Source organism: Colletotrichum fioriniae (assembly GCF_027942845.1).
Source record: "Colletotrichum fioriniae strain IMI 355084 chromosome Unknown scaffold_5, whole genome shotgun sequence".
Lineage (NCBI taxonomy): Eukaryota > Fungi > Ascomycota > Sordariomycetes > Glomerellales > Glomerellaceae > Colletotrichum > Colletotrichum fioriniae.
The window spans coordinates 2125492-2152905 of NW_027076841.1; the positions used below are offsets into that span (position 1 = coordinate 2125492).

The following is a 27414-nucleotide window of genomic DNA, read 5'->3' on the forward strand; positions in this document are numbered from 1 at the left end:
GTGGCGATAGGGCCAGTGCTCTGGAGATAAGTAAAAGAATCTTTGAGGCATTCGACGTATATTTCGCAGCAAAGTTGAAATATTTCACTGATTTTTGATGCTCCCTGTGCTCAACTTGACGGATTGCAGAACGCTCCATGCCCAGGTTAAGGAGTCTCCCCAGGCGCTTGCCTGAGGTACCTAGAAGGCAGGAAGCCTAGATTCTGCCAGTCCGCTCTTCTGTCCTTATTTTTCTTTCTTGGCGTGCCACCATTGCTTGTCTTTCTCTCTGCATGGTAGCGCGAGCTATGGCAAAACGGATGCCAATGTTGACGCGACTCTGTTGTTTTATCTGGTGGTCTTCTCGTGCCAACCTAGGGTGCTGGTCGCCGAGATGCTAGAATTTGCGATTGTTCGCTCGAGGCAATTTCGCTTGCTTTAAAATTTGAGGAATCTCCGGGATTAACAGCCAAGTCTTTTCAAGAGCTGCTGGCTGTTCTTCTACAAAGCATACTTCCGATGTTCCCCGGAGTCTTCCGTATTGACTCGGACGGAGGCTGTGCCTTCTCAGCCAATCACATGGTACCAACGGCCGTTGCGACGGGATCCACCCCGGGGCTCCCATCCGTCCCCTAGCGGAGGAGCCAAGGTAACAGCATCCAACATATCACAGCCACTCTCACCCAAGCCGGACTTTGTTCTTGGAAGTCCATTTCGCTAACCTAACCCTTGGCATCTTGTTTGACTATCGACCGATTGTGCTTCGTATTATACTTTTCCCAAGTAGGGACCAAGACGGAGGACAAGAAGGCTGTACATATCCTCGATTTGGTCTCTTTGCGAAGCAAAGGGGGGCCAAAAGACAATCGGCGCAATGTATTTAACAATCACCCGCGACCTTCCGGAAGAACTCCTTCCTGGCCATCTTGCAACCACAGACCATCCCTCATCGACGAATCAGCCAATCCGCCATAGCTCCCCGCCATGCAGCTGCCACTTCTCCTCGCTGCGCTTTCTGCGCAGGCAGTCCTCGCCGCACCCCGCATCAAAAGAGATGCCCTCAAATCATGTGTGGAGGAGGTTTTTGGAGGGAACGCAGCCCTGCGCATCGTGACACCGACTGATCCTACATACCACGATGCGAGGATTGGAGAGGCCATCCAGTGAGAACGGCAGACTGCTTCCATATTCAGGACAAAGTGCTCACCACATCGTCAACAGGTTTACACAGATGCCAGTGTTGATTGCGTATGCGGAAAAGCCATATGAAGTTGCACCCTTGATACAATGCGCAAAGACGAGTGGCATCAAAGCGGTCCCCAGAACCGGTGGTCACCAGTAAGCAGTTCCTGGACATCTCCAAATCTACCCCTGGCGGTATCAAAGTAACTCACTTTACACAGCTTCCTCGGATACTCCGCCCTCCAAGACGCTCTCGTTATCGACATCACCCACATCGACTACGTCAACATCGCAGCAGACAAAAAGACCGCCACCGTCGGCGCCGGCATCCGCTTCGGCGCCCTGTACACGGCCCTCGGGCAGCAAGGCCTCGACTGGACAGGCGGCATCTGCCCCACCGTCGGTATCTCGGGCTTCCTCTCCGCTGGTGGCTTCAACATGCAGATGCGCCAAAACGGCCTCGGCGTCGACAACGTCGAGTCCGCAAAGGTAGTCACCGCGGACGGCTGCGTCGTGACGGCCTCCCGCGACGAGAATGCCGACCTCTTCTTCGCCATCCGCGGCGGCGGCGGCGGGTCCTACGGCATCGTCATCGAGTGGACGCTGCGCATGTACGAGTTCCCCCGGTCCGCCATGGTGTACCTGCAGTGGAACGGCTCCGACACGCGGTTTGATATTGCAAAGACGTTCCACGAGTGGGCGCCCCGCGCGGATGCCGCCCTCAGCTCGCAGGTGAACTTGTACAAGAACCGGACCGACGTGATTGGGTGGTGCTACGGCTGCACGCTCGACAAGCTGCAGGGCATGGTGAACGCCTCCGGCCTCCTTGCCATTGGCAAACCGGCGGCCTACATCTCAGGCGGGTGCAACACCATCAACGCCCGCCTCTTCGGCTACGGCGTCAACGAGTGCGGCGCCGACGAGGCCGTCGCGCAAGTCGCGCCGTTTGTCGTCAACACGATCCAGCAGCCGTTTATTCAGATCCCCGGGTACGCAAACTTCACCTACAACGAGACGACAAAGGCGCCCGAGCTACCTCCCGCACAGCCCTGGGCGCGCTTCATCCGCCTGTCGAAATCCTTCATGGTCCAAAAGGATAAGCTGCTCACAGACGAGACGATGAGGAACGCCATCTCGCGGATCGACGAGCTCGACGATGCGGCGCAGGGATGGATTGAGTGGCACGCGTGGAACATTTCGGTCGCGGGCGATGCGGCGTTTGCGTGGCGCGAGCAGGCGTATTCGCACATGGAGTTCATTGTGTCCAGCTCCGCGGATGAGAAGGTCCATGCTGGCTATGTGAAGTGGTTCAAGAGCCTGGAGGACTACCTGCGTCCGCTTGTTGGGTGAGCTATTTCGTTCTTGTGGTGTTTTGCGCCAAATGAGCACTGAGTGACTAACGAGAGTAATAACAGAATGGCAAGCTACTCGGGCTACATGGACGACACGATTTCTACTCCTACGCTTGATTCGTACTATGGCGGCAACGTCGCAAAGCTGTCTCAAATCAAGTCCAAGTACGATCCCCAGGGCTTCTTCGCGAACGTAAGTATATCAATTGCCAGATAAACTGAATGCATCGGCTAACGAAGAACACAGCCTCTGAGCATCAAAGCTCTATACGCAAACCAGACTGTGACTGGAGACAGCTGTTTGTAGATAAGGTGAAGACAGATCACGGTGTAAGGTTGCCGAAGAACCGTATGACTGTGACGTCAGAATATAGTGTGCTTGATGAAAAGCTGCAATCCAGCTGTAGAGCGAGAGATCCCCGTCGATGGAAATGTAATGTAGCTGAAATATCATCCCTTCACCCGCGCATGATCGAGTCAAGATAACCCACCCGATTGGGTCCCAAACATCAGATGAGTTGAACAAGCTCTCTTACCGAGGCCGTATCCCGCGCGGGGTCGACCGTGCAATGTCCGTCACTTTGAATTGGCTTTTTTGCTCCTTCTTTCTCCCACTCTCCTATTCGTATTCTGATCTCAGATTAGTAGATGTACCTGCAGAAACAGGAACACCATGAACACCATGAACACCACACTTGACCGAGGAGCGCCAAGACCTGATGAATTGAGCGATGCGGGTTCTCTCTTAAGGTGAGTTAATGACCTGAATAATGATTGGACCTGAAATCCAGTTACAATTATGTTTGTGCTGTTGAGTTGTTGCGAGTGAAGCCATAGCATCATCTCGTCTTGAGCGTTCGTGATAGAAGAGAAGTTGAGGCACTCTTGGACTTCATGCCATGTTTCTGTTTTTCTCAAACAAAACCCGTTCCCTGCGTCCACGATTTCCGTCCGGCTTTTTTCAGCATTCTCATTGGACTTTGAATCAGTGCTCAAAATCTCAATCGCAAAACTCACATCTTCTTCTCATAATAAATCTCACTGACCCGTGACCAAGACAACCCCAGACCATAATCTGGCTCAAGACCTCAGACCAATCCTTCGCAATCCACAAGTCCCTCCTAGTCGAGTCATCAAAGTACTTTCAACGCTGCCTCGACGGGCCCTTCGCCGAGTCCCACACAAACACAATCGACCTCAACGACACCGACGGCGATGCAGGCTCAGACGACGGCGAAGCCAACGTCAGCATCAGCCCGCTAACCCTAGGCACCTACGTGAAACTATGCTACTTCACCCGCCTCACAGCTCAACGCGTCAAACGCTGCCGCCGCAACGCGGCGGACCACCCGGGCGAGGACGCCGTCTACTACGAGGTGTCCCCCTTCTCCCTGAAACCCTGCGACATGCACACCCCGCACGACCTGACGGAGCTCGTCGACATGTGGTCCCTCTGCGACCGCTTCCACGACGACCTGCTTCTGGGCAAAGTATCCACCGCCATTCGGGAGACGCTCGACGTCGGGGCCACGAAGCTCGGTGGCGGCGGGGACGCACAGCAGCAGCAGCACGGCGCCGAGTGGTGGGTCTTCAACTTCGCCAACGGCTACGTCGCGCTGGCGAGCCTTCACCGGCGGAGGGACGACGACGTCGAAGGGTTGATGGAGAGGTTGCGGGATCTGTTTGTGCAGAACTGTTCGCCGGCTTCGTGGGAGAGGCTTGCGGGCCAGTTGCCGAGCGAGTTTGTGGTTGCGGCGTCGATTGCGTTCCAGGCCAAGATGGCCACGCTGATGCCGCACGAGGCGGCGATTGCGAGGGTGAATGGGGCGAGTTTGTGTTATGAGTGTAAGACTAGGGTCCAGACGGCTTTGAAGAGATGAAGATGTATGTTTCTCTTGGAATCTCTTATAATGGTGGTGCATAGTGTATGGCTTCCTCTGGAGTACTGATCATGGGAAGATGTACACACTTCAGCGGCTACAAATGGGCTATCAGAATGACTACTACTCAACCAAGACGGCAGAAAAGGCATTCTTTCTGGTCTTTCATGAGGACTACTATTTAGTTGACGTGAACTAGCCCCACACACTTAAAGACCAGATGACGTCGATCATTCAGGGAAGCCAAACTCGATGCACGGTGTCGTTTGCTTTGGGATCCCAGCATTGGTGGTGTACGATTCTTATAGTTCACTCCATTCCCGTCTCTTGAACAAATACAATAGACAGAATTGCTGACCGTATGAGTATTGTTCATGTTTCGAACTGTGACAGATAGGCCCATACTGTGGCTGTTCCGCAGCGAGGACTGAAGTTCATTATGGCCACCTGCTTGGATGACAATAGGTAGCTCTGAAGTTTCCGAGACTTGACATGAAATGAAGCTTCCAATGACCAATTACCACGAAATTCCTCAATCACTGTAAAATTCCGCAAAGAACCATTCTTGAAATTCAAGGCAGATATAATTGATGCACGTAATACCTAACCTGACGTCTTGCCTCCCAGCCAACCATCTTTTGTTTACGCCACAATGGTATACATGGAGCCGACACCCCTCGAACCCCTTTCTATATGCACCTCATCTGCTCCGCCAGCTTCACAAAAACACTTCCTCATCTCTTTTGGACTCTCTTACATCAACATCCATTCCATCCTCACTTTCTTCAAACCTTTCCCTGACTAACATCAGGATACACATCAAACCTCCTCTGCGAATTAATAGGAATATTCCTCCTCGCCTCCTCAATCTTCTCACCCTCCAACTCCCACGCAACAGTCCCCTCCCCTTCCTCCGCCTCAACAAGCACATTCGCCATCGGGTCGATGATCAACGAGTGTCCCCAAGCGTGGTACGTCGCACCCATGTCCCGCGCGGGGCTGCACATGGCCACGTAAATCTGGTTATCCACCGCCCTCCCCTGTCCCAGCAGCCGCCAGTGCATCGGCCCCGTCGTGAGGTTGAACGCGCCCGGGTACACGAGCGCGAAGCAGCCCCTGCGCGCGGCGATGGCCGCCAGCTCGGGGAACCGCACGTCGTAGCAAATCGCGACGGAAATACGTCCGTACTCGGGGAGGTCCACGACGGTGACCTGGTCACCTGGGCTCAACACCTCGCTCTCCTTGAAGGTGATCTTGCCCGGGATATCGATATCGAACAAATGCACCTTGCGATGCGTCGCCAACAACTTTCCTTCGGGCGAAAAGATCAAACTCGTATTATAAAATTTCCCCGTCTCGGCGTCCAGCTCCGGGACGGAGCCACCGACGAGATACGCCCCGCTCTCGCTCGCCATGGCCGCCAGCGCGTGGAAGCTGGGGCTCTGCTCCCTTGTCGGCGGGGACGGCAGGAGCGTCTCGGCGTATTTGGGGAAATAGTCGCATCCGTAGGGCGAGTTGAAGCACTCGGGCAGGACAACGATTTTGGCACCCGCGGCGCTGGCCTCGAGGACCTTGGCGCGGGCGTTGGCGAGGTTGGCGGCCTTGTCGGCGCCCGAGGCGAGTTGGATGCAGGCTAGCTTGACGGGCTTTTTGAGCACCGGGGACGGGAGGGACGACATCTTGCGGAAGTTTTGAAAGGGGACGAGGCGGTGAGCTGGGGGGTTGGTGATTGTTGAGCTTAGAGTGCGTAGGGTGCGGAGGGCGTGGCGCATTGTATATTGTGAGAGAAAGATATCGAGTGCTTTCCGAAGCGGCGGGCGGAGGAGGGGTCTGCGACTTGCGACTTGCGAGTGACGTTTGGTTCGGCGCGGTGGTGGTGGTGGTGGTGGGGGAGGAACGATAACGGCGGGGTAGCTGCCGTGACGGGCTTCGCGGTCGGAGCTCATCCCTGAGGTTCGGCTAATGACGGCATCTTGCACTGTGTTTGCTGCACACAACTGAGACACATTCCTACAGTGCGAAGTGCCGTCCCCGGCTCCGAATTGTCCGATCCGTTATCGGGAAATTGAATTGGTTCGGCCCGGCTCCGATCGGCCTTTGTGCTCCCCCGCGTCAAACCGCCGCTAATCACTTTGTTTTCTCCTTGGACATTCCTTACTCCGTGACCAAGAAGGATCCTTGCTTATCATCGTGTTTTTATATACATACAGGATTATAATATCCCAAGCACTTAGCACACGGCTAAACTCTTCCAAATTCCCATTGCCGTTTTTAAGATCTATGTGAACATTCGAGGTACGCCTGCCACCTTGAAGCACGACAGCCCTCAGCAGGTTGAATAATTTCAATCCTCCAACTCCATCTCTCTATCCCCAAAACACAGGAAACATGGACACCATCGCCATGCCTCCCATCCCCCGTGGTGACGAACGTCCTCACGCCTACACTCACCCGGGCCGAGCAGGTCAAGGAATGTACCTACGTAGTAGGCTAGGGAACAACCCAAGACAAACATTCCAAACCCCGTAAAGATCCGAATCTCTCAGGTACGCTACGGGAACCGGGCTACAGCTTGCCGTGGCATGCAAACTGAACCCACCTAAACCTAGCAGCATCGAACCTAACTAAAGACTCGTTGCGATTCCCGTGCCACACACTACATTCCAGGCCATTTACATACCAGCACAAGGAACCCAGGCAATCGGTAACCTCACAACCACCGTTGACCGTCCGCCGCCGCCTCCATTGCCTGACACCAAGCGACAGCTTAGATAGCCACATGCAGGTGAATGCCAAAGAAGAAACAAAAAATCAGAAACACCGACGACGTGTAACGGACGCGCACCCTTGCCGCCCCAATCTCTCTCTTCCATCCACTCAACAACTTTTCGGCAACCTGCCTGCCTGGCTTGGTCTCGACGTTCGTCCGGTCAATCAGCTCTTCCTTCCCCCGCGTGAAACATTTCCTTTGTAAGCTTTCTGTTTGGGGTACTGCACATTCAGAAATCATGACAAGTCCAAGCTACCAATCCTCCTGGACATAAGTATCAATGAGAAGACAACGTAGTGTGGTAGTATTCTTAACCGTTACAGTCAGGTCTGATCCCATCCAATTCCCTGGGGTCGGATATGCCACTCCTACATGAAAGCTTAAAATTGAGGCTGATGTTTCTTCAATACAAAGAGTGTTAGGCATTGGAGGCTCGACCGAAAATAAACTCCATCGAACAAGATCCTTTTACGTGTTTAGAGCATGAGCATTGGGTGGTCATCAGACGGATTTTAACATGTTTTATCTGATTTTTCCTTTTCTCTTGTAAATTGAGATAGATGCTTGCTCTGTCGCCCGTGGCGCTTCCGCCTCGCAGCATAAATCCACACACACACACACACGTCTTTTCCCCTGACCCCCACTGTGAGCGGCACAGCTTTGAAACACTTGATTAGGTATCAATCCATCGTTACGCGAATCCAATTCTGCTCGGCATCTCTCTCCACACGCTCCCGTTTCGTCTCATACTAACCACCCTTCGCAACCTGCTCCGCCTTCTTTCCTTTCTTCACATAAGCCTCAACTTTGAAGCTTCAAGTTGGGACCACTCGCAGTGGTTTGTTTACTGTTCTTCTACTGGCCTCGGCTGCCCGGTACCAACGACCGCTGTGTGATGATAATAATAATATGCAAAAAAAAAATAGCCGAGTGATCCAGCCACAATTTTTTGCCAAACTCTCTGTTCAGACCAACGCCGGCATATGAACAATAGATGACGAGAAATTAGACACAAAGGAAGTGGAGTAATATACATCCATATCGGGGCCGGCGTCCGCAATGGACTCGCTGATGTACCGCGACCGGGAGGCCCAGGCGTGTAATCGCAAATATACGACAAAGAGGCGGTAATCGTTGACGATGACTAGCGCCGCCGGGCGGGGCCGTGATGAGTTTAGGGAAGCCGGAAAGACCGCGGGTATCGATTAGAGTTGGCATGTTTCATGCATGCCGTGGGGTGGGGGGTTGAAGATGATCTGGGGCCACCTGGTGGCCCAATATCGCTGGCTCTGCCTTATAGTATCAGCTGCTTGAGGTTGCGCTGGATAATCATGTCCTGGACCGAGCCCATAGTGATCTTGAGCAGGTTCGTATCGGTGGCATTCGTGAAATGTCCGTAGATCTCCTTCTCGGTGTTTCGGTTGAGGGCGCGGAACTTGTCCAAGAAATACTTGCTGGCAGACTTCCAGTCTTCGGCGGGGCCGTGGTAATCCGTGAAACCGTGCGACGTGATTGGGTTGTTGGGCAGTTTCTCCTTGAAGAGATCCATCTTGTTCAGAAAGAGGATAAGGGCGGACTTTGTGAACCAATGCGAGTTTGCGATCGACTCCCAGAGCATAAGTGCTTCGTTCATTTGGTTCTGTTGGGTTGGTCAGCTAAACCGGAAACGAAAAAGATAGACTCGGTCACACATACGCCGTCCTTGTCCTCAACCAAACATTGATCGTATCCGCTGATGGCGACGAGGAAGAGCAAGCAATTGACGTTTTCGAAGCAGTGAATCCACTTCTTCCGCTCTGAACGTTGGCCACCGACGTCGAACATACGGTATGTCAACTGACCGAGGTCGAAGACCGTTTCGGTGATTCCTGTGGTTCGCAGTCTCGATCGCAACAAATCTTGGTCTGTGGGTTCGTAGCTCGCATCCCAAATTCGGTCCAAATCGTCACAGAAGCTATATCGGTCAGCCATAGGCTCTGCAAGGGCAGATGATGCGTCGCTATGCTTACTATGCCAGGTTGTCGTGAAGGGCGAACTCATTGCCCTTTGCTATGGCCTGCTTGACACCACCGTCGACCCAAAGTTCTTTGACGGGTTGCAAGTAGTCGCGCGGAAGAGGGTCTTGAGCGTTGATCTCGTGTTCCACCAGGATATGCGCCATGTGTTTCTGTAAGAGACACCATGTGTTAGCCGGGCCGTTCTGTTTATTGCATCGCATCAGGAGTGACAGAATGTCTCGAGGTTGTCGCACGCAATTGGCGTCAACAGGAGCTTTATCAGGGGTCGCTTGCCTCATTTTCGGGGTTGCTAAACTCGATTCCCATTTCGGTCATGGCATCTTGGATCAAACGGAATGATTGAACAATGTTGTTGAATACGACGGGCTTCCATTCGAGCTTTTCGTTCTTGCTGAAACCTTGCGCGTAGATCAACTTCATCTGCTTCAAGACAGTGGATTTTCCAGATTCTCCGGCACCTATTCAAGTGAAAACAAAGTCAGCGCACGAACAGATGCATTATGCTAGTTAGCGATCGCGTCAACATACCCAGCAACAACAGCTTGACTTCTTTCGATAGGCGCTTTTCATCTTGTCGGATCATGCGGTCGAGGTCGCGCGAACGAGCACCACCGCCGTCATCTTTTGTTCGGGCCCCGAAACACATATTGGCGTAGGGACGTTTATCGCCGAATAAATTGGGTGCACGACGAGCCGGCGCGGTGACGCTGAACCAGTGTTGGAGAAAAAAGAAAAAAGAAAGAATGGAACGCGTTCAGTCGATAAAAAAAGGCGTGGGCAGAAACCGAGAGGCAATCAATGAGGCGGACCGGTGGAGATGGCAACGGTCTAAGACGAAAGCGAGGTGGAAGAAGAAATGCGAGCAGCTAGTTCCGGGGAGGAGGGTTCTTGGGGGGATTCGCGTCGAGGTCCAGGTGGGATGGGAACGGTCTCGCAATGGTCCGAGGACGTTGAAGGTCGGCAAGATCAGACGAAGAGATGAAGACGAGAGCGATGAGAGGTTAACCGGGCCGGGGTGGAAGAGAAAGGGTCGATTCGGATCGTAATCTCAACGTGACGCAGGTGAAGCGCAAGGCGCAAGGCGGGGAGGATGGGGGGAAAGAGGAATTGGAAATCGAGTCGAGTCGAGACAACAAGGCGACGGGAGCGACGACGAGGACGGATGGCGTGAGTAGAAGAATCGAAATGCAATGCCTGCCTGTATGAAGTATCTATTGTGCGGTGCGGTGTGGTGAGGTGCGGTGCTCGCGGTGTGCCTGTCTCTGGCTGTGCACCTTTTGGAGGTCCAGGTTTGAAGAATGGGATGGGCGGGAGTGGACGGAGGAAGCTTTTGTCGGTTTTGTTCTTGTTCCCGCTGGCAGGTTAGAGAAAAACAAAAACCGCTAAAACTCTTGGGGGCGTTCGTAGCGGACGCCCGGTGGGCTGCGGGTTGCTAATGTTAATCCTCCTGCTCAGATGTTTTTGCTGCCCAGCGAGGCCAATGGCGGGTCAGGGGAGAGAACTAACGGGCTAGCGCAGGAATTGGAGAAAGGAACAAGGGCGACGATGATGTGAGGAGCAGACAAGAAGCTGAGGCCAGACGAGACGAGACGTGACGTGACACACAGAAGCTGTTAAGCTATGTTGGTGATGACCAAGCGGGATTGATATGATGGGGGTGGCCAAGTGCTGGGAGAAGGATCGGGGAGGACGGCGGACGGGCACGGAACGGGAAAGGAAGATTGGAAGGAAAATGAGGAGGAAGAGAGAGAGAGAGAGAGAGAGAAGTGTCGAAGTAGAGGAAACAGACGGGATGTTCTGCAGAAGAAGAGGAACAAGCCAAAACTGCTGTATCCATACGGGAGATACTTGGTACCAAAACGCACGCACAAAGAGTAAACTATGAACCACCACCCTCTTCATTACTGCCACTGCTGCTACTGGGAGTCGGGACCTGCTCAGTCACCTCACCTCACCTCAGCTCATCCATCTGGGGGGGGGGCTCTACTGCGGTATGCTCCGTGCTCCATGCTCCTCTCTTCACCACTTGGCCCTCAGTATCCATAAGGCACCGTGAGCACCTTACTCATTACCTGATTCAATTTCATTAGCTGTCAACACTTCGCACCCTCCGTGCCTACCCCATCCTTGCCTCCGTCGATGGTCTCCGTTGACAAGGTACCATCGTGCCCCGTTCCATCACTTGCCGTGGCCAAGGTATGTACGGATACAGTAGGTATGAACCGAGGACGGCTAGATATGTAAGGTACCTCAAGGTGGTAAGGCAGGGTAAAGGTACCTCGCTTCGTAGTGTACATTGATTAGACGGGAAAGAGAGTTACGCAAGTGCTGGCCCCAGGCATGGTATGGGTAATAGGTATGCTTGTCCTGGGGCTTGACTCCTGGCAATGGCATGGGCAATGGAAGCAAACAGAACAGGGTTGATGTGACTTTGCTGTGTCTTTGGGTGCATGGATTATCTTAGGTAGTGTAGATGGAATGATTATTTTCTGTACCCGTGTTCCTGCCTTACATAGTGTACACTACGCAGTACATAGCAGACTCCGGACTACTGCGCACCAAAGGTAAATAGCCGCACAATAAACGCCCACCACCACCACGACGTCGATCACGACCCTGACTCTGTGAACTGCCAGTCCGACCACCTTAAATGCTACCTCGCTGAATCCGTATGACCGAATCCATTCTAACCAACAACCTTTGCTAGAGCTGCAGCATAGCTTATCCGTTGGAAAGGGGGGGGAAAAAGAAGAAGAAGAAATGCGGCTTGAACAGGAGAGCGGGAACAGGAACATGCGGAACTTTTGGGCCGGGGTGGCAGCAGTACCTGCCTCAACTCGCATATCCCGAGTACGTACCTTGCTCTAGACTCCTACCTAAGGCAAGAGCAGGACGGGATGCAAGTGGGGCTACACCCTGACGTACCTGGCATGTATCGTCGGTCTGATTCGTCCTGTCATCCCGGCCCGGTCTTGCCGCAGAATTGCATCTCGCGAGACTTGGCAGCTACTTGTGCCGGGGTACTCTCAAGTCTGTCCGCGCCTTCCTTGCACTTGCATTAGAAAGCAAGCCACCTCCAGTTCCCCGTCGCACCGTCCGCTGTTCAGTCGCACCGTCCGCTGTTCAGTCGCTCTAGTACGTACACACTACCTTACACAGGCACCAAGGCGCGCCAATCCTCGTCTCCTCTCCTCTGTGCAAAGCTACGGATGCCGCCTTCAGGCTTCACCACCTCTGACACCTCTTCTTCCTCTTTGGTCAGATATTCATTCCGCCATCATCTCAGACATTTATCCGTCGCTCAACCAATCCACTGGTTCGTTGAAACCAATTCTTCTTCTCGGAGCCGGACGGTTCCTCGGGGCCCAGCCGAACCACTTACGAATGCCCTCTCTTTGACCCTCACTTAGGATCGACTTCGTCCGCATATCCCAGTGCTTCGCACGCGACACTCACAACCCTCTCGATACCCATGTCGTGTTCCTCAAGGCACCACGAATGCATCTACATATCGAGTACCTCTCAGCAACCTCAACCTAAGCTGTCTGGCTGAGCTCCCCAGGTGCTAGCGGCCACTTGAATCCTTCCCAGCTGTCGGTCTGGACGTGCTTCCGAAGAAAACCTCTGTCATGGTTCGACGCACACCCTTTCGCATGCACAATATTGGGCCCGAGTGTCCCAGAACTGCAGGTTGGGAGCTGCAAACTGCCACGCCTTGTGACTTAATGCACAAGGAGAGAAGCCAACCGTCACAGCAAACAAGCTGAAAGCCAATAAACTCTCGCAGAGTCAGAGTACAATGGGACATGGCTGCGTCGGTTCAAACAACTCTCGACCTCGAACGGTCTGCTCTGCTGCCAAAACACCAATCCAATCCACGTCGTCGCCTGTCTCATCCTGCCCTCACCTACGGATACCTGCACCACCTTCAAAGACTTGTTCGATATGCTTCAAACTCAAAAGATTAACGGGCTCCGCCCTCAATCAACATAGGACTGCGACAGATCCGCGGCCGTCCCGTTCACGCCATGGACCAATCATTGGCTCAGCTGCTGTTGGCTCTGCTGTCAAATAACACCTGGGCAGCGCATCATTCAAAGGCTCCAGTCGAGCCTTCAATTTGGCTGAGTCTCCGTTCTCAGTATGGAGCGTCATCGTGGCATTCCACACAACAGACGGAAAGACAGAGCCACTATCCTCCAGGCCCCTGCGTGACACCAGATCGCTGCCACAGAACCCCAATCGGGCCCCTACTCCGGAAACGCCTCGTGCCCCGAGCTTTTCGAGTTGCCTCCTTCTCGTGCGCGAACCCGCCGTCGCACCCGCAGCCGTAGCCAGCTCGCGCCTCGCCCTTCAGCAGGTCATCGCTACCCGTTGCTTGCGGAAACACGTCCCACTCGACGACGCCTCTTTCGTTGCTTCCATACCTAGTGGCTCGCCACGCAGCCACCGAGTATCGGGCTTTTCTTCATCTGCCATACGACGACATTCTATCCGCGAAGAGCTTTGGCCAATGCTTCTGCTTTCGATATCAGTGGTTTTTCTGTAGTCAAGGCTTCTTACAATGCATGGCACAACCATGATGCTAGCCTTTCGTTTCGAATAGCGGGGGCCCTGGCCGAACGCGTTCGCTCTTGGGGTGGAGGCATGTCACCCCCTGATTCATGCAATTGCAACGCCGCCAGTAGAACACGACTCTGGCAGTCTGTCGTCTTGCCTCAGAGTCGCATTCTGCTAGACTTTTCCCCAACAATAATTCAGATCAGCATTGCAGGCTCCAGTAGGAAAATGAGCGCTGTTGTTGCGGGTCGCTAAAGGAGACCTGCAGCATCGACGGAAGAGTCCCGCAGAAACGAATGCTCCAGTGAGCCGGGATCCTTCTTCATGATCCCGGGCCTCCTGGCGTGGCTCTTGCAAGGATGAGAGGAGCAGCTCGTTTCGTTCGACAGGGGGGCCGTTTGTGGATGGATTGCACAACTCGTGGCTTTTTTTTAACGGGGATCCTTGAACGTCGATGAGCCAGATCAGCGCACGTTTCCTGAGCCGCGCCTGCTTTGTGTAATACCTTCAAGATGTAGCTGGCGCGGCGCGAGCATCGACCTTACTGAGATCTTGGACCAAACGGACGGGACGTCTTAGATTTTGTCTCTCGGAGACTTGACAGAAGCAAGAACAGACTCGGATGCACTGCAAGAAGATTGTTGTCCGCGCCAGAGCCGCAATCCAGCGGTAGCCGCACCAAGATCGAGTACTTCGCCGCCGGAAATTTTATTGCAGCCCTCAAGGATTGCTTGGGCCCTAGAGCTAGGCTCTCTGCCCTGACGAAGAAACGGCCAAGGCTTTACCAGAGCCAGCATAACTTGTCAAGTCCTTCAACAACAAAGATATCAGCCCGTATTACTCTTGATATCGCCCGAGGCGGTCTCGGCGTCTCGAGCAGCCCTGTTCAAGAGAGAGAGAGAGTCTTTCACCACGTGGCGACGAAGTCCCTGCCGGATGCGGGCGGTCAGAATGGATGTTACTGAACGGCCCAATCCCCGCCAGGCCACCCCTAAGACGTCTATTATACCACGGTTCAGAGGGCAACAAAGACGATGGCAAGGCAGAGTAGTCGAGTGAGCAGATGGCATGTAGGATGGTGGAGCTAATTTTCAGATCCATCTAATAGCAAGCCGCGATCCGAAGGAGTGGTATGATGGACGACAGAAAACCGCCAGATGGGTTAGTCTTACAGGACCAGGGCCCCAGATGGAAGCAACAGGTACAACAAGACTCCAAGAGAGGCAGAAGTGCCCGCAGATTGAACTCAAACACTTTGAAGTAAACTTTGGAATGAGAAGCTCTGTCACGCGCTGCACCGCATGGACTAGCATCCTGCGCCAGGCGTTTTGTTTCTCCCAATTGGGTTCAAGGTTTCTGCACAGGCGTCTGGCATGGCATGGCATGGCATCAGCCATGATGGGACTCGATTGGACATTGCAGACACCGCTCTGGGTAGAGACGTTGCATGTTATGAAAGAGTCTTTTTCTTCATGTCTCGTGTCGGGGCTGGCCCTGCCAAAGGCGATCACGGTTTATGCGGGATGAAAGCAGCATCGATGAGTTCAGGACTGTGATGGTAGACAACGTTTTGGGGTGGAATTGCTGATCATCTCGTCAACAGTGCCTATCGCTCTCACCATCATTCCTGGTGGGTAGGGGAAACTGAGGGAGCTGAGGCGATGGAGGCTGAACATTGTGTTGCACTTAAGACGTCAGACGTTCAAGCTGGCACTTATTTTCTGGCACGAAAGTTCTTTGATGATGGCGGCTGCGACAGAAGAGATGAGACGATTTGACCTGCAACACACTGTATCACAGTTGCAAAGTTTCCGGGTGCCTTTTCTCAGGACCCGTACTAAACGACACATTCACGACAAGGGACAAACAAAAAGAGGCAGAGTCGCGATGCAGCTGGAGACAGTGGGCAGTGGGTTTCTATGTCTTGCATAACCGAAGGCTACTAGTCTTCGGCCTCGACGTAGTGCGAAGCTATCGCTCGGTCGCGGCAGCTGGTGTAAACCACGGCGGCTGGCAACATGAAAACAACCATGGCATTGGTAATAAGAGACGGGAAACGCGTGCTCCGTACGGAGTACTTTGTACATATGGACTTAGGTAAGGAAGGGCCCATGTCGGGCCTCAATCCTTACATTGGCGGACGGATCCGTGGCCTGGCTCGGCCAACTCTCGCCCGGCACGCGCAAGTCTTGTCTCAGGCGCTGAAGAATCGAACCGCTTAGTCAGCGTATGTGGCTATCAGATCGTCAAACTGACCTAGCCTGCTGTGGGCAACGTCTGTGGGCGAGGTCTTCAGCCTCAATTACCAAAGTCCGAAGACTTCTTGTTTTACTTGAGGTGGTCTGGGTAAGGTCCATCGCAGTCTGCAAGTAATAAGCACGGCCCGTGGATCAGGCTGATGATGTCTTAACTTTATAGGCTACGGATAGGTACGGATACTCACACTACCTGCCTACCTAGAAAGTTAAATACGGATACCTACCCAGTTGCGAAAGGATAGTTTCGTTTCATGTCGTCTCGTCTATCCTTCGGCGGGCTGTCAAAACCAAATAAGCTGTCACATCTGACGGGTAGTGGAGAGATGATCTTTACTGTCTTGATCCGGCGACAACCGGGCGAGACATGGACGCCGTTGATTGCCGGTGAGCAAGTGGAGCAGGGAGGCGAGCTCTGTGGGACTCTCGGATTTGACAGCCCGTTCAGTATCGAGAAAAGCGGCAAGCAGCAAGCGAGGGACGCAGAGGAAGGGAGAACAAGCCGAGAAGAAAAAGGGGACGCAGCCAAAGAGGTTTTGGGTTGTTGATCCTAGCTCGCCACGTTTTCTGCAAAGGCACGTCGCACGTCGCACGCCGCACATTCCTTCTCCATGGCTGCAGTACACTACGTACGGATACAACAGCGGATAATTCCCTCAGGGCTTGTTTGCTCTGGGCAGTGGTTCGCAAAGCCGATGACGCAGGTCGTTGGCAGCACCAGCCAACGGGTGCTCCCTTCGCGATAAGCGTCGTTGTTGGTGTGCACCGGACCGACTGGGCAGTAAGAGTTGGGCCGGCACATGGGGTTGACAGGTTGTGTTCGCGAGACAGCTCGCGATGGAAGGGGTAGACGGTTTGGGGATCTCTGAACTGTCAATCCATCATGTCGGATTGCTAATCGTTCAACCCGGAGCCATGGGGACACGCATCTGTGTGCGCCCGGATGATGGATCGATCCATGAATCTTGCTGTGTATTATTGATGGCCTCTAATACGACGAACGTGCTCGGCCTGGCAGGGCAATTAAAAGCAAGGTCACAAATGTATTGCGCTGGTATTAAGACACGGATGGGCAGAGTCAGGAACCTGACTGGCGCACTGACGTGAACCGGATCGAAGTGCGTCTGATGATGGTGAGAGAGATTGAGGAAATCTCGATGCTCCATTGAAAGTGCCATTTGGTGGGCTTCAACCAATGAGCCAATAGGCCTCACTGTGAGTTGTCCGTGATACCTCAGTCTACGAACACCTACGGAGTATACCGTCGTAGACTCATAGCCTATAGGTGCCAAGGTGGTGCACTGAAAAATTGGGCCCTGAATTTTCAAAACGAGGCCACCCCCGGAGCCACAAAAATTTTCTTGCAGCGTCCACTCGCCTTGCCCGCACCAGTGCTTGTTGACAGCGTGGGAGCGCGCGCGCACCTTGGTACAGATTCTCTGCAGGCCCAGCACACCGCAAATCGGCTGGCCAACCACACAACACCTCTCTTACTCTCCCACCTCTCTCTCTCTCTCCCCCCCCCACGACGTCAACGCACATTTTGATATCAGACAATCTCACTTTTCCATCCTGGCTTTTCTTCGTCATATAACACCCCTTCCTTCTCAACTACTGCGCCTGCGCCAGCATCATCTGTCACGATTGCTTGTGCCTCTGCCGACCTGTCGATATCTATACAATCTACACAGTAGCCCTGTCAAACCCTCGTCTACCGTCAAAATGAGCGAAATTGCCCATCCTACCATCCAAGGTTCGTGCGGTCCACCCCCGTCTTTCCATCCATCCATCCCTTCCTCCCTCTCTCAAACAGATCTGTCTGTTGTTTTGTGTTTGTTTGTCGGTCTGTCTGTCCTTCTGTCTACGACTGCCCGGAATCCGTCTGCTACCGTCGGCATTGGGTTTTTGCTCTTCACTACTCCGTCCTGCTGGCGGATGCTCGTCACTGGCTCTTCCGGCTTCTGTACGCACCCGTCTCAGAATACCCCGCCATACAAAAATGTCTTGAGCACCCCGCCTGTCGTCACCTTGGGCCCTTGGGGACCTTGGGGGGGGTTCGTTCGCTAAGAGCCCACGCAACGGAAGACGGAGAATATCGCAACCGGGAGCGAGCCCCATGAGCAGCCATGTCTATCGTCCGTCCGAACAGCCCTTCATTGGCAGACGGACTTTGTGCCGTGCGGACTGCCTGCACCTGGTCAATCGCCAACGAAACCTCCCGCGACTATTGACGGGTGGCTTATCCGTCCTCTTCCGGGTCCCCCAAAAAGACCTTCAGCCCTGGCTCCCTCCACCGTCTGAGCGCGCACGCACTATCCTTCATGCCACTTTCGGTTAAGCAATTCGTCAGGAGAGACTGGGAGACCTCGTCTCTTGGTTTTGCAGATCGTCTGTCGAATACGGCATACCTCTCTTGCTGAGGTGACATTTGTCCATTGCAAATATGCCGGCTTATGGCTGCTCCGGGCACGGCACTTTTCGGGATCGGCAATGACACAGGACACACAGACAGACTGACAAAAGTGGATGCGACAAGATGATACCCTCTTTCGGAAACAGATGAGATGAACGAGTCGAGACCGCGCGCTAAACTGATGGATTGATGTACAGATGGCTGGTTCCGTGAGATCTCCAACATGTGGCCCGGTAAGTCACCCACCCCACCTACTCAAGCATCGTGAGAATGAGAAGACGCCGGGCATGCTGACAACCTGCCATAGGCCAGGCCATGACCCTCAAGGTCAAGAAGGTCATTCACCACGAGAAGTCCCAGTACCAGGATGTCCTCATTTTCGAGTCCACCGACTACGGCATGGTCCTGGTCCTGGACAACGTCATCCAGGCCACCGAGCGTGACGAGTTCTCCTACCAGGAGATGATTACGCACCTGGCCATGAACTCCCACCCCAACCCCAAGAAGGTCCTCGTCATTGGCGGCGGTGACGGCGGTGTCCTCCGCGAGGTCGTCAAGCACGAGTGCGTCGAGGAGGCCATCCTCTGCGACATTGACGAGGCCGTCATCCGCCTCTCCAAGCAGTACCTCCCCAACATGGCCGTCGGCTTCGACCACCCCAAGTCCAAGACCCACGTCGGCGATGGCTTCAAGTTCCTCGAGGAATACAAGAACACCTTTGACGTCATCATCACTGACTCCTCCGACCCTGAGGGTCCCGCCGAGTCCCTCTTCCAGAAGCCGTACTTCCAGCTCCTCCACGACGCCCTGAGGGAGGGCGGTGTCATCACTACCCAAGGTTGTACGTTCCCATTTGTTCAGGAATATCGAAGGCGAATCAAGGAAGTCTCGGGTCTCTAAAAGAAAAGAAAAGACAAACGCACTGCAGGCACTGCTACCTAGGCGTGGTGCCTGCTTCTTTTTCTTTCTTTGGGCCTGTCCTCGATTCTCCCTACGAGATACCGGTGTATTGCCCAGTGGCATGCCGGTGAGACTGGGTTGTGTGAACCTGGATACGCTTTGAACTCTCCTTTGTCTACCATTCCAAAGCGTTGCGCATGCTCGAGGCTGTTGTTCTTCTTCTTCTTCCTCCCCCCCCTTTTCCGTCATGGCACTCTATCAGCCTGACTCTCTGTCTGAAGACTTGGCTCCTGTTTGAAACAATCTTGAACAAACGTTTAGAGAACAGGACTAGCTAACAGTATACAAACAGCCGAGAACCAGTGGCTCCACATGCCCCTCATCTCCAAGCTCAAGAAGGACTGCAAGGAGATCTTCCCCGTCGCCGAGTACGCCTACACCACCATCCCCACCTACCCCAGCGGCCAGATCGGCTTCATGGTCTGCACCAAGGACGCCAGCCGCAACGTCAAGGAGCCCCTCCGCAAGTGGTCCGCCGAGGAGGAGGATAAGCTGTGCAGGTACTACAACGCCGACATCCACAAGGCCTCGTTCGTCCTGCCCAACTTTGCCAAGAAGGCTCTCGAGTAAATTTGTGTGCGTGTGAATGTAACGCAAAGACACGACGTTTTCAAGAAGGAAATGGATTCATGAACTCATGGGGGCGCGGGGGACTTGGGATGGAGAGAAATTTGTCAGGATTGTCAATACATGGGAATGAAAAAGAAGGAGGGGACCAAATAAAAAAGTTTTAGTCGTAAGACGCAGAGGTTGACTCTAGCGTTGCTCAATATATTTTGTTGAGTCAAATATGTTCTGCCCTGTGACCATGTCACAAGTGATTCTATGTTGAGATAACTCCGTTTCCCTCCATCGGGTGCCTGTTGTCGCCAACTCCGTGTATACCTGTCTTCCCATCTAATGCACAGTGAGCTCCGGAACTCATCATCGGTCATCATATGCGTCATCCCTGACTCTCGCTCTCTCTCACTCATCCTTGAATGATCCTCCTTCACTCAACTTTGATCCCTCCTTTCGCCCCTCACCACCCTCTTCATCTCATATCCTCACCTTCACCTTCATCTTCACCCTCACCCTCATCCTCACCTTCATCCCCTTACCAATCACAACCCCCCGCAAGCAACTCCGCCAGCCTCTCCAACCAAACCCGATCAACCTCATCAAACCCATTCTTCTCAGCACAATCCACATCAATAATCGCCACCAGCTTCTCTTCTTCCCCCTCCTTATCCCCCTTGATAACGATGGGCACGACGACCTCGCTCTTACTATCCCCATCACACGCAATGTGGCCCGGGAACGCGTCAACGTCGGCCACGAGCTGGGTTTGGCGCGTGGCGGCGGCGGCGCCGCAGACGCCGCGGCCAAAGGGGATTTGTTGGCAGGCGACTTTGCCCATGAAGGGGCCTAGGATGAGGGATTGTTTGGTGGATGAGGGATCGAGGACGTAGAAACCTGCCCAGTTTACTGCGTTTGAGGGGGCGGGGAGGGAGTGGTATGCGTGCCAGAGGAGGGAGGCTGTATTTGCGAGGTTGCTGTCGATTAGAAGAATGTGAGGTTAGTCTCTTGGTCCTCTTTTCTTCTCGAGGTCTTCTTCATCTTGTGCCTTTGGTCTCTCCAAAAGGTTTGAGGACGAACGAATAGGAAGCCGACTTGGAGGTGGGAAATCTTTTGGACTTACGCGACCTATGAGAGAGTGTTAGTCTGAAAAGGTTGTGATGAGATAGAAGTGCAGGATGCGACTTCTTTCAACCATTTAGGAATGCGAGAACGGTAGACGTACCCAGTTTCTTTGACCGTCGAGGAGGCCTTCGGCTTGCATGAGAACCTGCTCGTAGGCCTCCTCCTTTGTCACGCCATTGGCGAAGTTTGAGGCGTCGGCGTGGACCTGGACATTCGAGTCGTTAGTACACCGACAGAGTAAGGTAAGGTAGGGCTTAGTAGATTTTGGTAGCGGGCTCTAGGGGTATGAGATATGCTCACCATTGCTGCCGGAAGATGTATAGTATTGAGAATAAATGAGGGTATGGAGATAAACCAAGCTCAAAGCTATCTTCTCTGGGTAAGGTAGGTAAGGTCAGTGGCGAAGTCGAAACTAAGTTGGTGAGTCAATATGACCAAGCATAGATGGGTTGTTGAGTTGAGACGGGGGGGACGGGAAATTGTGTGTTGAAATCCTCTGGTCCAATCACGTCATCGGGTTCTCGGTGAGCAACACCTCGGTGAGCCCAGTTCCCTCCCTTCGGACCCGAGTTTTTTTTGTCAGCAACCCAAGGAAAAAAGAAAAAAAAAGTGTTGCATTCCCGCCCCGGCCCTAAACGTCTTTGATGGAGAAGACGGAGGAGTCGGGGGGGGCATCGGCCGGCTTTGAGTGGAGAAAGTCTGCCTTTTCACAATTGACGGGTTCCGAGAAATATTTTTTTTTCAGGGCCGATCCCGTTTTCCTGGACTCTTGGGTGTTTCTCGCCAAGTACTATCTAGGTATCCCGCTCACAAACCGAGCGTGCCCGAGCTGCCCTCTGCTTCTATAGGAGGAGGGTAGCACAGCACCACGCTAAGACACTTGGTGTATGGCAATGAAGCTACGTGGTTGGTGCAGGCCGGCGACGCGGGCGGCGGCGGCGGCGGCGGGATATCTAGGTACAGATCGATCGACATGCATGCGCGAGAGAAACGTGACGCTGAGAAAAGCGAGCCGGGGAACACCACTCCCCCAATTGACAATTGTGATTTGTTCTCAGAGTACGAACGTCCCTTACCAGCCTAGTAGTACCTAAGCTTTGCTGAGGTAGGAATCTAGGTCGGAGGTCGGATTCGGATGAAACTCCGTCCATGACTTCATTCTCCGCTAACCCCGCGTGCCCACCGTTGGTGTGACAGCTCCCTTTACAGGTTCACTTTAGCTGAGCTGAGGTTAGCTCTGCAGAAGCTTGAGGTTTTTTAGTACCTGAGGTAGCTTAGGACTGTTGTATAGAGATAATGTCTTCCCCGCCTAGGTCCAGTTTCTTATTCTGTATCAACCATTGCTGTCTCTCCCTTCTCTTGAATTGCACTTGGACCATTCAATCTCCAAAGCACCGGAAGTCGTCGCCTTGAGAGAGCTCCAATTTTGCCCAACGCTGAGTTATTTCGTCACATAAGGCAACTTTGCCCTCACCTTCCCCCCATCCTCCATCAATTGATCTCACAGCCTACGTAGCTACAAGACACAAAATGTCGTCAGAACAGCAACAACACCAGGCCCCCCGCTTCTGCGCCGACTGCTTCAAGGGCACGCTCCGCGGCGACACCGAGCTCAAGGGCACCGTGGAGACCGTCTACGGCCTGCCGACGTACGTCGCGCGCCCGGAAGCCGGCCGCGACGAGCCCGCGGGCGTCGTCGTGATCTTGCCGGACGCGATGGGGTGGGAGCTGCAGAATACGCGCGCGCTGGCGGATGCGTACGCGAATAGAATCCCGGCGGTTGTGCTGCTTCCTGAGTTGATGAATGGTGAGTTTTTTTTCTTTGAGAAGCGACATTCTTCTTTCGTTGGTTTTGCTTTGCGGGATTGCCTTTTGCTTGTTTCAAGGAGGAAGGATTGTTCATTCCTGGCTTGGGTCTGGGTATTTCGATGACCCATATGATGTCCCGGGAGAGCGGGAAGGGAAGGAAGGGAGTGGGACGTAACAATGCTCAGACTGCGATATCGTGACCTCTCATGGGAACCTCGATGATTACGAACCTACTGACACCACGTGTAACCAAAAAAAAAGGCTACGCCATCCCAGCTACCGCGCTGGCCATGACCGACAAAATGGAGGCCGAAAAGTCGTGGTGGAGAAAATATCTCCTCATCGCGCCCGTCATGGTCGCGACGATGCTGCGCTACTTTATCCCCCTCGTCATCGCCACCCGCTCCGGCGTCGTCGTCCCGCGCATACAGAACTACCTCCGCGCCGTCCGCCTCTCGCCGCCGTCGCCGCTCCCACCCCGTCCATCGACCTCAACCTCATCCTCGGCCGGTGAGGCATCCGCTAAGAAAGACACCAAGATTGGCGTCGCAGGCTTCTGCTGGGGCGGAAAATTCACCGTCCTGCTCTCACAGCTCGCCGCCGGACCGTTTGGCGGTGAGAGGCTCATCGACTGCGGCTTCACGGCCCACCCGAGTTTCCTCACGTTGCCGGGCGATCTGGAGAAGGCGGTGCTGCCGCTGAGCGTGGCGAACGGGGACGACGATATGATGATGCCGCGGGCGCGGATGGTGGAGGCTAAGAGCGTACTGGGGAAGAAGGGGGAGGACTTTGAGATTGTGGAGTATCCCGGCGCCAAGCACGGGTTTGCTGTGAGGGGGAACCCGAATGATCCGCGGCAGGCGGATTTCGGGATGAGGGCGGAGGATCAGGCGGTTGGGTGGTTTCGGCGGTGGTTTGGGCTGGGTGCTTGAGTAGATGAGTGAGGGATGGGATGGGATGGGATGGAATGGGTCGAGGAATGGTTCATTGGGGTTGGTTTGACCCGAATTACCTTGCTATCACACTTCGAATGTGACTGCAAGTCTTCTGTCTTTGAACTTGTGTACACGCGGGCTGAAACCGAGTATAGTAGGTTTCGGTAATGATAGGACTGAGATCGAATCCAAGCTTGCTAATGTTGCGAGGTTCACAACCTCCCCTTGATACCCCTCATATGTGAGAACCCAGTACGTTGGCAGGCACGGGAAGCTCAACTAACTCCCAGCTAGTTAAAATGCCAACAAAAGACATTTGAACAAAGACCAAGTCAAACGACCACTGATTCCACATTATGCAACAGTCACAAAGCGCAACTCAAAAACATGCCCACGCAACTCCATATCACTTAAAGCGCAGCTAGGATATCGTCAATAGTCAAAAACACAAAAGATTTTGGTTCTCCCCTTCCAGAATCGAACTAGAGACCTTTCGATGACAAGAGATGAACAATTACAGTCGAACGTGATGAACCAACTACACCAAGGGGAGTGACCAAGGCTGAGCCTTGCTCGGTGTGTCAGTCCGAGTCGAAAAAATGCCTCAAGAAGTGTTTGCGTTGACCCACAGATTGATCCGCAATTCTGGGGTTGTGATTTCGGCTCTCTGCAGACCGCTTCAGGTCAGCGACCTAACCGGGCAGATACGGGACTCTCTGCCCCGAAGCTGTATGAACACATTGGATGAGACGTATGTAACAATCATGTGAATTAATGCAGATGTTTCTGTGGCGGTTCCTGTCAATGTGTGTTTTCAAGCTTGATGCTCACTGACGTAGTAGACTCGCAGTCCTAGAGACTCTGCGATTGGCCTGGCGCTGTAATAAAAGCTTCATATACACCGGAATTCTAGTATGAGTGGTCTTATGGCGAACCGAATTCCTTAGTTCTCTTGAATAAGACGTGCCCTTGAACTTAAATGAAGCTGTGGGCGGTTTCGTTTGAGGGTGACAAGTATAGTAGCACAGTAAGTAGGTACCAACGTTGGAGAGAAGCTTTCGGTTGCAGCACTTGGAAATTTCGAAGACCATACTTAAAGAGATGAACGATCGCCCCAACTGTCCAGCTCAATTGTCCAATAACGAGGACTGAATAGTCACGCCAAGGGGAAACGGCAAAGCTTGATTTGGTGAGAGCGGCCGATCTCCGGACCCGACTCGGTGGGTGGAGTTGCGGGTGGGGCCGAGGCAAGGGGGTAAGCACGCCGATAAGCGATAAGCTTGTAGGTGTAATGAGTGACGAAACCAATTGCCCATTTTTCTTTAATTAAAATCGATATTTTGGCTATGCCCTTTGGCGTCCCGCGCGACCCGGTCCGACCCCCCATTCACGAACCTCAAATCCGCAACCTTTAACCTTGAAGTTTCCCTAATAATCACAACTTTCCTCACACGTCTCATGCAATGAACCACGGCACGACGCTGCGCGCCATGCGCGCTCCGTCTTCTCTCCTCTGCAACAGCAGCAGCTCCGTCCACACGTCCTTCCTCCTCGCTTCGATCGCGCGACAAGCAACCCCCTACCGCCGGCTAGCGAGCTCCCTCACGCCCTCCGAACCCTCGTACTCCTCCACCGCGAACAGAGACAAGGTCAACGCCATCGCCTCCTCCCGCCCGGCGGCCCTCGACCTACCCGAGAAGAAACCCGACGCCTCAAAGTTTGGCCACCTCATCCAGACGGGCAAGGCCTACATCAAGTTCTACAAGACGGGCCTCAAAGCCGTCTTCTCCAACCGCCGCCACATCCAAGACGTCATCCGCGCAAAGAGCACCTCGGTCGAAGGGTTCCGCGCCCCTTCCGTCTTCACGCCGGGCGTCATCCCCAAGGGCTTCTCGCGCGCCGACTGGGTGCTCCTCTGGCGCGTGCGCCACGACGTCCTCCGCGTGCCCCTGTTCGGCCTCGTCCTCTTGGTCTGTGGGGAATTCACCCCGCTCATCGTCATCTTCGTCGACGGCGTCGTGCCGTACACGTGCCGTCTGCCGCGGCAGATCGACGCCGGCTTCTCGCAGGCGGAGGAGCGCCGGCACAAGTCCTTTGCCGACTTTGAGCGGGCTGCGCCGCAGGGCGTCGCGGGCACGCAGGGCACGGCTGCGAGGGCGCCGGCGAGGAAACATGTGCTGCGCAGTCTGCATATGCCCGGTATGATGTGGGATAAGATTGGGTTTATCCCGCCGGGTATGTGGGCGACCAAGGGCAAGCTGCGGATGGCTTTCTTGGAAGGAGACGACAGGTTGCTGGCGCGCGACGGGGGCGCGGCTGCGTTGGAGGAGCAGGAGGTCAAGATTGCGGCTACGGAGCGCGGTATCGACTGCGCTGGTCGCGGGGATGAGGAGCTGAGGCAGCTGCTCGATGAGTGGCTGCGCCTGACGGAGGCCGAGGAGAGTGTGGAGAGGAGGAAGCGCATGACGGTTCTCTTGACGACAAGGTATGGAACCTCGCTATCTGACAATGTCCAAGACGTACAATTGCTAACTTTTTTCACTTATGCAGGACGGAGAACTGGCCAAAGGACCGAGACTTTGCCCTTCCCGAGTGGCATCTTTAAATTGAACCACACGTAGCGGACTTGTATAGTATTTCGCCTGGCGGACAGAACCAATGTCGCTGATATATTCCTTTGTCAAAGGCTGCATTGTGGCAAGCGCCGGATTGTATACTACTACTGTATTTTACTGCGGCATAGGTAGAAGGATGGGCACTCAAAAGCATATGACGGGGCTTGGGGGTCACAAAAAGAAGGGAGGCGGTAGAGTTGCGGATAGACAAACCACTCTGTTCCAGACAGCAAGTAACAAATGTCAACAAGTTCTCCTAAGACAACATTTTTGCGGGCTGTAACCTCGGCTTATTCACCATATCAACTCATTCTTGCAGCAGCTCTGGACAAGGGGATACGCGGCCAGCCGGGAATGCATATGCCCGGCTCGCTAGCCCAAGTTCAAGGAAACCTGGACTCGCCTCGTTGATCTCTAGTATATAGCTTTTGTGCAATAGGCCTCGATCTCGTCATATGCTTACTCTCCCGGCACTGCCGCCGCTCATAACAACCATGGCGAAGCCTCTAATAAAAGATGACAACGATTCCAACTCAAAACTCAACGGTTCAGACGACACGCCCTCATCACCCAGCAGCCAGGCGCAATACCCGCTTCCCCAGAGGCCAGAGAGTCGCTCCTCCAACAAGCTGGACCAGACAAAGATGCATTAGCCTCCGTCTCTTTCCAGAGAGGCCTGTCTTAGAGTTTCATCTCTCTATATCGCGTCGTGTTGGAACAAAGAGCTCTCGATGTTTGTCTTGGCGTCTTCTTATACCGGCTTTGGGTAGCATATTATTCATCTCGGAATCATTAGCCTGCAGTTTCAAGCGGTCAAGAAAGCCGTCCTTTGATGAGGTCTGGGCGAGAATTTATTGGCAAACATCAATGCGGCGGAAGAAGAGGCTACACTTAGGATGATGGATTCATGTGGACGATGTGCGCATTTCAGATAATCCGCAATCACGTCGGGGTTGGCTTCAACCATGCCCTGTACTTGAAGCCAGTGAGACTATATAGCTCT

The 27414-nt window shown here is 53.7% G+C and overlaps 6 protein-coding genes and 1 non-coding gene across 7 annotated transcripts; 4 read left to right on the forward strand and 3 right to left on the reverse strand.

Moving 5' to 3' along the window:
* Window positions 1-963: 963 nt before the first annotated feature.
* Window positions 964-4393, forward strand: N0V96_005223 (uncharacterized protein; the record flags this gene model as incomplete). Its single annotated transcript, XM_065757337.1, has 6 exons — window positions 964-1142; window positions 1201-1317; window positions 1383-2507; window positions 2577-2706; window positions 2761-2796; window positions 3581-4393. The coding sequence occupies 6 exons, from the start codon at window positions 964-966 to the stop codon at window positions 4391-4393; spliced, it is 2400 nt and encodes a 799-aa protein (XP_065614106.1).
* A 785-nt stretch (window positions 4394-5178) lies between these two features.
* On the reverse strand, window positions 5179-6165 carry NIT3 (Omega-amidase nit3; the record flags this gene model as incomplete). The annotated part of the gene is made up of 1 exon (XM_053197622.2): window positions 5179-6165. One exon carries the CDS (start codon window positions 6163-6165, stop codon window positions 5179-5181), a length of 987 nt encoding a protein of 328 aa, XP_053044993.2.
* A 2292-nt stretch (window positions 6166-8457) lies between these two features.
* GNA2 (G-Protein alpha subunit) lies at window positions 8458-9827 on the reverse strand (the record flags this gene model as incomplete). Its single annotated transcript, XM_053197621.2, has 5 exons — window positions 8458-8802; window positions 8859-9117; window positions 9173-9330; window positions 9455-9639; window positions 9710-9827. The coding sequence occupies 5 exons, from the start codon at window positions 9825-9827 to the stop codon at window positions 8458-8460; spliced, it is 1065 nt and encodes a 354-aa protein (XP_053044992.2).
* Window positions 9828-17718: 7891 nt separating this feature from the next.
* Window positions 17719-19939, forward strand: SPE3 (putrescine aminopropyltransferase; the record flags this gene model as incomplete). The annotated part of the gene is made up of 4 exons (XM_053197619.2): window positions 17719-17749; window positions 18607-18642; window positions 18717-19247; window positions 19662-19939. 4 exons carry the CDS (start codon window positions 17719-17721, stop codon window positions 19937-19939), a joined length of 876 nt encoding a protein of 291 aa, XP_053044990.1.
* Window positions 19940-22582: 2643 nt separating this feature from the next.
* N0V96_005227 (uncharacterized protein) lies at window positions 22583-23793 on the forward strand (the record flags this gene model as incomplete). The annotated part of the gene is made up of 2 exons (XM_053197617.2): window positions 22583-22859; window positions 23123-23793. The coding sequence occupies 2 exons, from the start codon at window positions 22583-22585 to the stop codon at window positions 23791-23793; spliced, it is 948 nt and encodes a 315-aa protein (XP_053044988.2).
* A 465-nt stretch (window positions 23794-24258) lies between these two features.
* Window positions 24259-24349, reverse strand: N0V96_005228. The gene has a single exon. It is a non-coding gene; the product is annotated as a tRNA-Tyr (tRNA).
* Window positions 24350-25259: 910 nt separating this feature from the next.
* Window positions 25260-26401, forward strand: N0V96_005229 (uncharacterized protein; the record flags this gene model as incomplete). Its single annotated transcript, XM_053197616.1, has 2 exons — window positions 25260-26281; window positions 26347-26401. 2 exons carry the CDS (start codon window positions 25260-25262, stop codon window positions 26399-26401), a joined length of 1077 nt encoding a protein of 358 aa, XP_053044987.1.
* Between the last annotated feature and the right edge of the window lie 1013 nt (window positions 26402-27414).